This window comes from Haliotis cracherodii, unplaced genomic scaffold, assembly GCF_022045235.1.
Source record: "Haliotis cracherodii isolate W230 unplaced genomic scaffold, xgHalCrac1.p SCAF_3, whole genome shotgun sequence".
NCBI lineage: Eukaryota > Metazoa > Mollusca > Gastropoda > Lepetellida > Haliotidae > Haliotis > Haliotis cracherodii.
Window position 1 is genome coordinate 70,932,337 of NW_027266286.1, and position 11,353 is coordinate 70,943,689.

The 11,353-nt window shown below is 40.4% G+C and overlaps 2 protein-coding genes across 2 annotated transcripts; one reads left to right on the plus strand and one right to left on the minus strand.

Annotated features, from left to right (window-relative positions):
• Positions 1-1,263: 1,263 nt before the first annotated feature.
• LOC139475672 (uncharacterized) lies at positions 1,264-3,559 on the minus strand. The gene is made up of 5 exons (XM_071258861.1): positions 3,479-3,559; positions 3,014-3,312; positions 2,534-2,632; positions 1,764-1,913; positions 1,264-1,447 (listed from the first exon to the last, which is right to left on the minus strand). The coding sequence occupies exons 1-5, from the start codon at positions 3,557-3,559 to the stop codon at positions 1,264-1,266; spliced, it is 813 nt and encodes a 270-aa protein (XP_071114962.1).
• Positions 3,560-4,217: 658 nt separating this feature from the next.
• On the plus strand, positions 4,218-6,474 carry LOC139473540 (uncharacterized). Its single transcript, XM_071256179.1, has 5 exons — positions 4,218-4,226; positions 4,486-4,637; positions 4,959-5,066; positions 5,689-5,826; positions 6,153-6,474. The coding sequence occupies exons 1-5, from the start codon at positions 4,218-4,220 to the stop codon at positions 6,472-6,474; spliced, it is 729 nt and encodes a 242-aa protein (XP_071112280.1).
• Positions 6,475-11,353: the final 4,879 nt, after the last annotated feature.

Genomic DNA, 11,353 nt, shown 5'->3' on the forward strand with positions numbered 1-11,353 from the left:
GGCATCTAACGGCGATATTGTCATTGATGATTGTTATGTTTAAGCTGTGTGGGATATTTTGTGTCCGAATCTAACGGCGATATTGTCATTGATGATTGCTATGTTTTAACTCTGTGGGATATTTTGTGGCGGAATCTAACGGCTCTATTGTCATTGATGATGGCCATTGATGATGGTTATGTTTTAGCTGTGTGGGATATTTTGTGGCGGAATCTAACGGCGATATTGTCATTGATGATGACCATTGATGATGTTTATGTTTTGGCTGTGTGGGATATTTTTTGGCGGAATCTAACGGCGATATTGTCATTGATGATGAGTATTATTGAAAGTTATATTACCATCGTTGAAGTTCATTGTTCGAGGTGTCCTGATATTATCTGTGATGGTGGCTATTTTTTTACTTTGCCGGGTATTTTTTGGGGAAAACTAACAATTCACAAAAGAACAATTAGCTCCATAGTATGCTGCCCATGTGGAAGGTAACTGATTGGGATATTGTCTAAGTGTAATCACAGCATTCGCAGATGGGTATTGCTTGAATGTCGTTTGGCCCAAGCGAACGCACACGCACACGCAAACGCAAACGCGCACACACAAGCACACGCACACGCGCACACACACACACACACACACACACACACACACACACACACTCGTAACCATATATAAGTGAAATAATCTTGAAGGCGACATTGAACCCAATTTCACCTCATCTCACCTCACCCCACTTCTCGTCAGTAATAGGCAAACTACAAGTTTTATTCAGTTGTGTTTTATTATCTGAAAATATTCACGGTAAACTTTACCAAAAATCTGAAAGTATTATTCATAGTGATTTTATGTGTTTCACAAAGTTGGCATCAGATAACGGTAACAAATATGTTGCGAACTCCACAGATAAATATACACGTTATGTACAGAGTAAACAAACAACTTACACGTGCGCGCATGATATATGTACAGATGATAACATATAATGGTAAAACAGATTCCTCAAACTTAAAATCATTAAAAGTATATTTACATGTCGAAATATACCTGTCATATTTAGATACCTTTATAAAGAACATAAAATCTGTTACAAACATTTTCCGGCCTGTTCAATTATGTTCGTAACATTTACGTATTCGTAAACATGTCGTAAGAGATCTCTGTTTGTGTATGAATAGCTGTATTTGGCATGACGTAGAGTCCTTGCAATTACGCCACTATTACACATGCGTAAAAGTACGACTTCGCAGAGGGAGTGTAAACCATGGTTTACACAAACTGATACTTGAGACATTCGTATTTCTTACAGCTGCATCCGGTGGGGATGGTGACGCGGGTTCTGCGGCACTGCTTGATCTCGCCGGGACAGAAGACGTAGATATCACGTTCAACCATGCCGTCGGGGACGCAGTAGTGGTGTTTCACCTCCGTGGTGTCCATGACGCAGTGACCTCTGGAGAAAAGAGATGATGGTGAATATTGTGTAATAATACTTTCTTGTACAAGCCTCAAATGTAATACCGACGTGTACATTATAAAAAAGCCCTTTTAACATTTTTGAATTGTGCGACTCAGAATCAGACCAAACTAAAATTGAAGACGTATGTTGCGCATATTGTTTATTAATACCTGTTATTCCCAAAATTAGAAACATAAGACCCATGTTACTTACAAACCCCAAACCACCATGAACTTGAAGGAAATCGTTTATCATGAATACTAGCATATGAAAGCTGGACATGTTTGGTCAAGCTAATTGTGTGACGTACCCGCATTGAGCGACTTCAACTCCCTGGGCTTCAGGCATGATGACGTAGCAGACCTCTCGGCGCCCGTTCTGGGTGTTGGTCCACCAGATTCTCTCCAGGAGCTCGGTGTTCTCGGAACACAGATCCTTGTATCGGTAGGCGGGGTATTGGCTGGAATAAACCACAAACATGGTTCAAACAGCCGTAGTAGGAACATAATAGTATGTACGTCTTGAATAAACGGCTGGATAGATCACATGACATGACTCCGCGTTTCATTAATAGTCAAACTCACGGTGGGGTGAACCGGACATAGGATTGACACAGTCGAACTCGGTTTCTCGGAGTGAGCGAACCTTTATCCACTAGGCCACTCCATCGCCCTTTATACAATTGATCATTTAGAGATGACATCACACATTCTGATTTTTCATCATATAAACATATAATGATAGTATCGTGCCATAGTACACAAGGTAAAAGACTGTTTTACAAAGGTAAATTGAATATATTTATGCAACAATAACAGCTGTTAGTGTAACACAGGCGATGGTACCTTAGTGATTTGATGGTCGTTATTGCTTCGACTCCAGATCAAAATAACGAAGACATAGTAACAGTTTACTACTGTGGCGAAAGCCAAGGGTAACTGCCTAGTATAAGAGTGTGTGAGTTGGGTTTAACGCCGCTTTGAGCAGTATTTCAGATATAGTGCGAGGGGACAGCTTAATATGGAAGGGTAGCTCGAAGTGACGATGAAACGGGTGATGACTAGTATCATCTGTACCTACCCGGTGGAGTTCATCTTGTTGTGGAGGTAGCATCCCTGCACCAGCAGCATGTACTCCATTGCGTCGGGGTCATTTTCCAGGGCACTGAACACACGGTCACTGGAACAACCACGTTAACATCAGAGTCAGCCTTCTCATACACTATGGTGTATAGACAACAGGAGAACTTACAGTGTGAAGACATGGTCATTGGAACAACGTATCTTTGCAATTTCCCAACATGGCATCTTAAAATTATTGAAATACGGGGATCTTACCCGACCCTTACAGATATGACAAGCGATGATATTTACAACTTGACTGTGCCGCGTGACTGCCTGGACTAATTTAACAGCATAAATTAAAATACTAAAGCATATTTTGGAAATAGTATGAAAACAAATTGCCAAAACGATGAGAAGAAAGAAAAATGATATATGTATACATATGCTTTTAATAAAGACAACAACACCAGACCATGTGTTTAAATAAAATACATACACAGGGTACTTGTAGGACTTGTCGAAGCACAGCTTTTCCTTGGTAGGCCATTCGTACTGGGGGACACCATTCCTGTCAAAGTAGCAGATTGGCTGTTTGGTCTTGGCGGAGAGGGCGCTGAAGATGCTGGAACCGTCACGGACGCGGGCACCAAACAAGGAAGACTTTCTGGATTTCAGAAGGCTAGCGAATCGGCTGGAGGTTGAGCCTCCCAGAGATCGCCCTCCGACAGGGGGTCGATTCCACGCCAAGGTGACGGCGGTGAGGGACATGAGAACGCATAATGTCACAAGAACTCTCTGGAAGAAATGAGAGACAGGGATTTTCATAAAATTGGAAAACCTGGTTGTTAATTATTATTTTTTGTTTCGTTTTATGATTTGGAATATGTCAAAACTATTGATATACGATTACAGCTGATACTACTACTACTACTACTACTACTACTACTACTACTACTACTACTTTACTACTCCTCTGACTACTAATGTTGCTGCTCCTACTACTACAACTACGAGCAGTACTGCTGCTATCACTCCTACTCATTCTGCTACTATTACAACTACTACTACTACTACTACTACTACTACTACTACTATTACTGCCACAACTACTAATACTACTGCAGCTGCTGCTACTACTACTATTACGACGACGACGACGACTACTGATGTTTCTACTACAACCACTGCTACTATCAATATTTTAGGCAACAGCTGCAAACGATGTTTACAATTCAACTACAAGATAATATTAGATAGAATATCTGTTAAAATACTGAGACCTTAATAAAGTGCTTTGCAAGACATTACAATCGTACACAGCTTGCAAAATATTCTACTTACCATATTTACAAACAAAGGACCAATCTATGTTAAAATAGTTACTGTAGCTGTGTACAGCGATGGCTGACTTGCGGGGAGCTAAAGCTCGCTTTTATTCCCTCTCGATTCGGAAGGAGGAGCATATTTCACCCAATCAAAAGTGGCGTTTTTGATTGAATGCCTTTGACGTCACGCGGCAACACTTCTTCCTGAAAACAATGGCGGCAGTGGATGACGTACCTACGTCAAACACTTTGATTGACAACTGTCACGTGACAAGAGGGCAGGGTACGAGTCGATAGTATATAAGGTGACACTGGCCCACTCTGAGCCAGCGACTGTGAACACCTCAAGAACTGAGCTTCACACATCATCCTACCATGGGAAAGGTATATATCTATATCATATTTATTTCTTAGTAATGGCTTATACCTTGAAACATATTTCAGACTCAACTTATTGCGAGCATCCATCTTTGTGTAAATTTGCTGGCGCCGAATATTGTCAGCTTTACTATATTCTTAATGTGTGAGACTGTTAAGGTAAAGATATCATTTTATCATTTTAGAAACAAGTGGCGCTATCCCTTTTCACTGTATATATAAATATATAAATATTTGATTATAAGAAGTACTCTTTGCGTTTCAGTTTATATACAACATCGCGGCGTTAGTCGGCCTCGTCGCCATGACGACGGCCCTCCCCCCTCTTCCCACTCCAGCCTGCTATTCCCAGCAACTTCTATCGGACCAGAGCTTTGACCTCAGCTTTGTCTGCAACGACGGAAGACAATATCCCGAGTAAGTACATTTAGCTAGTTAGGAAACAATTGACAGGGCAGGTTGTTTACTGTTTGCTGTACGAATTTTCACAAATATATAAAATCAAATTATATTTACGTAAAGTCGAACTGTCTGATATATTCACACATCATTACACATGTACCTTTAAGTCGAATCACCGACATGCGTTGATGTTATAAGAGTTTTTGCACCGTTAAGTCGAAATGTCGATATATATTCATTTTGTATGACATACCATGTACCTTTGAGTCGAATGTACATGTTATAAGAGTTAGTGTACCGTTAAGTCGACGGTCTGACATTTTACTTTGTCTCCAGACAGGAGATCGAGGAGGCTCTGTACTACGCCGACGACCACTGGCGTATCTACCTCAACCTGACATCCACCTGCTTCCAGGACCAGGACACCTACTTCATGAACAAACAGTAAGTAGCGCATTACAACGACCAGATAACGTTTGAGATAAAAACAAACTACCTATCATGAGCATGTGTTTATGAATCAATATTTAAAAAATGATGGTACGAAATGTTCGCGGAATATTGAGTTTATCCTGCCCTATCGGTGCCACCCCTCACAAACACATGCAAAGGCAACTCATTTGTTCAAACCTGAGAGCATAATGGTATAATATCGTTAATCCGGACACGTCGCTTCCAGTGAAATCGTCCGGTTAATGTATGTCCGGAATAACGATATATGAGTTTCACTCTGGTAATTTCACTCTGGTTGTCATTAACAAATCTTGAGTCCGGAAAACGGGGTTCCGGAATAACAGGGGTTCCTATCTACTTTCAATGACTACATCTTTTCATCATGTGTCGTGAAATATTGAGCCTATTTAGAAAGGAAGCACATACAAATATTGTAGAATAATGTTCATTCCTCTATTCAGAGAAATGCTTCATGTTAACAAAATAACGTTACTGTATATCTTTATATGTATATTTGAGGTCATGACATATATCAGTGAATTGCTGCAATTGGTGAATTATACCATTATTTACATATATTCTGGAAACGTTATTAATGACCTTGACTTTGCAGCTCTGAGCCCAACTACTACAAGTTGAAGAGCGTGTGCAACACCACTCGTACCATGGTGCACACCATCTATGCCATGGACGGTCAAGTCTGCCACGTCGTCCGCCCTATGTCCCAGAAAGTCTTCTACGCCACATGCGGGTAGGTACACGGCTATGTTTTTTAGATCGTTCATATTTGTTACAAAATTCATACACTAAAGTATACAGACGCTACGATATTAAACAAATAATTGTCGCAGTAGTTTATATATTTTTAACTTTCCAAGGGAACTCAAAGGTAACAAAAAAAACCTGCCTTTATTGTGCCCATGCATTATTTATATATAAATAAAATACTAATGCCAGAGGTTATTAACACGGCAATAATAACAAGCTTCATGTCGACACTTTAAGACTTCTAAAAAATATTTTTTTAAACTCTCCGCTACGACTTGCATTACTAAATATGTCCTAATTGTTTTACAGAGGAGAATGTAACCTTGGTTACGACGGCGTGACCGGCTACCACTGCATTCAACGCGGCATCACCTACCGCAACTTCCTCGGTTACTGCCGTCTCCCCGACCCCGCAACCTTCCCAGAATCTTCCCCCATCTACGCTCTTGACCCCTCCGTCGACAACTTCTACGACCCCCGTGTTGCCCCACCAACCCACCGCATGCAGCACAACCTCCTCAAGAGCGGGGGCCACTACAAACCCAAGGGCTACTTCACGGAGTTGAGCGTTACCCTCCCCAGCTACTGCGGCTGCAGGGGATATTTCTGCCCCCACGACAGGATTGTTTAGATGATGACTACGTTCTGTAAGGCACTGGTACAATATGAACAGGGACCAATCAAAAACATTTTTTTCTACAAACATTTCATTTAAGTAAGTTAAGGCCATTTTGAAAAGAACCAAAACGCCTTTTGAATTTTAAAACTCTTTTCAAGTAAAGCGAAATTGCAGGAGTCCTTTGCATACAGGTGATCCTTTTTCAAATCATGTTTCTGTCATTCTAATATTCATATTTTCTGCACTTTTATACAACGGTCTGAAGTTGGCAAATATGTTAATTGTAAATATTTTGCGAATTCCATGTAAATATTTACTATAGGATGTTGTGAATATGTATTTATATATTCCATCTTTGTACAGTATAAACTGACATCATCATTACTTGTGCGCGCATGTATAATATGTACAGATATTAATATGTGAAAATAAAAGCAACATGAAAGTTTGTATTGTTTCTGTTTTGATGATTATTGCTTATTTTGGCCAATGGAAACAGCGCTATTATAGATGGTGACTCGCATTGTTCATATGCAAATCTACAACTGAAATACACCAATGATCATATAATAGGTCCAATATAATAGTGCTTTGAGATTTACATATTTCTTGTTTTCGTTCTGAAAAATATGTGCTCGTGAACAATCAAACCTGTGGTCGACAGTGTGAAAACCTTTTCACATGATCGCTTGTAGTCATGACTAAACCAAGACCATCACTTGCTGGACACCGTGTCCACCCGGTTCACACTTTACTGAGTGAACGCCGCTTTGAACATTTTTTCAGTATTGAGACAACGCATCAGCTTGATATTGGAGGAAAGCCCCAAAGTAGCTGGTTGATGACTTAAAGGAAACCAGCGTCGAACCAACGACCAGTGGCAAGAAAGTGACGGAACCGATGGAAGTGGGATGGGAACAGGATATTTCCATGTACATATATACACTTTGGCAATACAAGGGATATTACCACTGTTTTGATATTTGCTACAAGAGCTTCTAGCATAGTCTTCAAAGAGGACACTACGGCTGTGATCAAAACGTCATTAATGTCATTCGTGTCGAGAATGTGACGGTAAATGCTTCTATAAAGAGAAAGCCATTTGTAATAAATATATTTTGATTGCGCCAACTATAATGTCTCATCTTGACGTAAATGCATCACCTCAAAACAGCTCATATATTATGTGATATGACACCATCTAAAACGGTAACCTATATTTTGGTGGACATATTGTGCGGATTAGAGAGACACACGCAATGATCCAAAACAAACCGAAATATCTGCCCCAGGTGATAAACTCTCACAATGACTGATATGGGTACCGTCATCAATTATAACACAAAGAAAATGATAATTTTCTGACATCTTTTGACATTTTAAGGTTGTTTGATTAATCAGATGTATATATTACATCGTTTTCACGTTTTCAGGATCCACAGACAGTGCCTCACATTGGATATCATCATATATGGAGCAGTAAAGTACACAAAGGTAAGGAACAATGAGTCGCAGTGAACAATAGATGCCAAACGTGTCAGATGAGAACTGGTAGGCAAAAAACAATATGAAATGGTATTTGATGTATAATTATTGGCACACTCACACTTCATTCAAGATGAAAACACTTTTCTTTTTGTTTGGGGAGGCGGTGTATTCCTCTGCGTGAACAATGGTCATTGCTCGAAGATGTTCAGAAATTGTCATTGATGATGATTATGTTTTAGCTGTGGGGAATATTTTGTGGCGGAAACTAACGAAGATATTATTAAGTAAGGATAAGGATTTATGGATGAACAACTGCTTTATTACAATTAAGAGCGAATTTTCGGTTTAGGTTCTAACACCGTTATCAAGCAAGTAATAAAGAAGTTGTTCAACCATAAATCCTTATCCCTACTTAGTACTCCAACTTCTAAATGCCCATCAAAGAAGAAGATATTGTTATTGAAGATGGCCAATGATGATGAGTATTATTCACAGTTATATTACCATTGTTGAAGTCCATTGTTGGAAGTGCCCTGATAATATTTGCGATGATGGGTCTTTTTAAACTGTGTCGTGTATTTTGGGGCGGAAACTAACAATGCTCGACACGATGCCCATCGCCTGCTGCTCATGTTCAATGTTACTAATAGCAAAAATGTTTTGTTTGTTTGTTGTTTAACGCCGCACTCAGCAATAATCCAGCTTTATGACGGCGGTCTGTAAATAATCGAGTCTGGACCAGACAATCCAGTGATTAATATCATGAGCATCGATCCAAGCATTTGGGATCGATGACATGCATCAACGAAGTCAGCGAGCCTGAAAACACGATCCCGTTAGTCGCCTTTTACGACAAGCATAGTCACCTCTTTACGGCAAGCATGGGTTGCTGAAGACCTCTTCTACCCCGGAATCTTCACGGGTCAGCAAAAATGTGACATTGAGACATTGTCTTTGTATAATTAGAGTAAGTATGTTTAACTGGACTGAACATTTCCAGATGGGTATTGCTAGAATGCCATTTCGCCCAGGCATATACTCCAAGTTACGTTGAACGCTCTATCGATATATCGCTATACACTGTGATATCCTATAAGAATTGACAGTCAAGCATATTTACACAAGCATTCGTGTGCTTTGAAATGAACTGTGTCATTCTATGTTCTCCAATGTCAACTGATTCACGATGTATACATCATATTACCACACTCATTGAAATGTTAAACGTTTTGGATTTTTGGGACTTAAAGTGTGTTTTTTCGGTGCAAGGTTGTAAGGTGTATTATGGACAAGATCGATGTTATTGGAGAACGGGGGCATGGGTGGCCCAGTCGTCTTAGGCGCTTCGCTGTGCAGGGTTACGTCCCTTAGGCACGCCAGAAACCTATGATTCTAGGTTTGTCAGCACCATGCCGGTGCTCGTGGGTTTAACCGAAGTGGTAAACGTCTGAGACCCGCATACCTTCGAGCTTTCCTCCCACATTAAGCTGACACGCCACAATATAACTGTAATACTGTTAACAGTGATGTTAAACCCAACTCACTCACTCACTATTGGAGAACGACAACCTTATACTCATAGGCTACCAGGGGATACCTCTTTGTGTCATCGAATAACCATAGTATTGTCCAGGTATTATGTCAGGATCATTCATTAACTGTGAGTTATCAGTCAGTTAAATCAAAACAAGTGAATGGCGTTAACACCACTGCGTCAAGATCAGGGTTAGATTTGGTCTTCAGGAGCCCACAGGTTCAGATCAGGCAAGCTGACTTGATTGATGCATGTCATCTTATCCCATTTGCGTTAATCGATGATCCAGACTCGATTATTTAAAGACCGTATTGCGTTAAAAAACACATGGACAAACAAACAGTTTTGGAGATGAGCCCAAGTGACCTGGGTCTGGACGTGAACCATCATGATGATGACAGTACTAGCAGGTGCCTCATGTAGGGGTTGAGTTGGCTAATTGTACATCTACCTAGAGTTGACAAATTGACTCTAATAGAGCCTCAAATAGGCTGGCTTCAAGGGTATATGTTAATATCCCGATGCTAGATACGCTACGCCAGTGGTCAATCCGATGATCAACTGCAGTTGGCCGTGATCAGCTAATGATGGAGCGATGCACCTACGTTACTAACACCTTGCAAACAGAGATGTCATTGGCACCAGCAGCTCTCACTGATAAAGAGATATAGCACAAGAAGCAGAAGAATGTTGTGTTGTTTTTAGCTGGTAAAACCATGAAGTTATAATGTGAGGTGTTATAAGTGAGTGAGTGAGTGAGTTGGGGTTAACGCCGCTTTTAACAGTATTCCAGTTATATCGCGGCGTGTCAGCTTAATGTGGGAGGAAAGCCCGAAGTGATGCAGGTCTCAGACCTTTACCACTTCGGTGAAACCCACGAGCATGCGTATGGTGCTGACAAACCTAGAAACATAATTGGGGCGAACCGGGATTCGAACCCACAACCATAGGCGTGCCCAAGGGACGCAACTCTGCACAGCGAATCGCTGCGCCTTAGACGACTGGGCCACCCGTTGAGGTGAAATTGGGTTAAACTTTGCATTCAAGATTATTGCACTTATAAAGCGACGCGTATGCACGTGTGTGTGTGTGTGTGTGTGTGTGTGTGTGTGTGTGTGTGTGTGTGTGTGTGTGTGTGTGTGTGTGTGTGTGTGTGTGTGTGTGTGTGTGTGTGTGTGTGTGTGTGTGTGTGTGTTTGTCTGTGTGTGGCTGTGTGTGTGGCTGCTTGTACTAGTATTTGTTTGAGCCCCGATCGCTATCATGTGTCGATTCTTTCGCAAGTAATGCTCCAACAAACTCGCGTCAGGGTGACATCGAAGGTGAAAGGCAAACAACAAGTGTTATTTCAGTTTGTTTTATTATGCAGAAATCATTCTTTGGAAAATCATAGCAGAAAGCATACAAGTATTATTCAGTGAGATTTTGTTTTTCACTGTGTTGGCACCAGAAAATGGTAACAGGTATCTCGCGAACTCCACAATTAAATGTACACGTTATATACAATATAAACAAACTATTTACATGTGCGCGCATGATATATTTACAAATGATAACAGAAAATGGTAAAACAGATATTCTCTCACATTCTTCACTTTCATAATCATTAAAAGTATTTTTGCAAGGTTGAAATATGTGTTTCATAAAAAAAAGTTATTTTCGAAGGTCAGAATAATTGTACATGTTATATGCAAAAGTCAAAAATTAATTGATACAAATAAAATAAACCAAATCGACAAGACATTTTCCGGCCTGTTCAACTATGTTCGTAACATTTACGTATGCGTAAATGTTTGTATTTGGCATGGCGTTGAGTCCCACTATTACACATGCGTAAAAGTACGACTTCGCAGAGGGAGTGTAAACCATGGT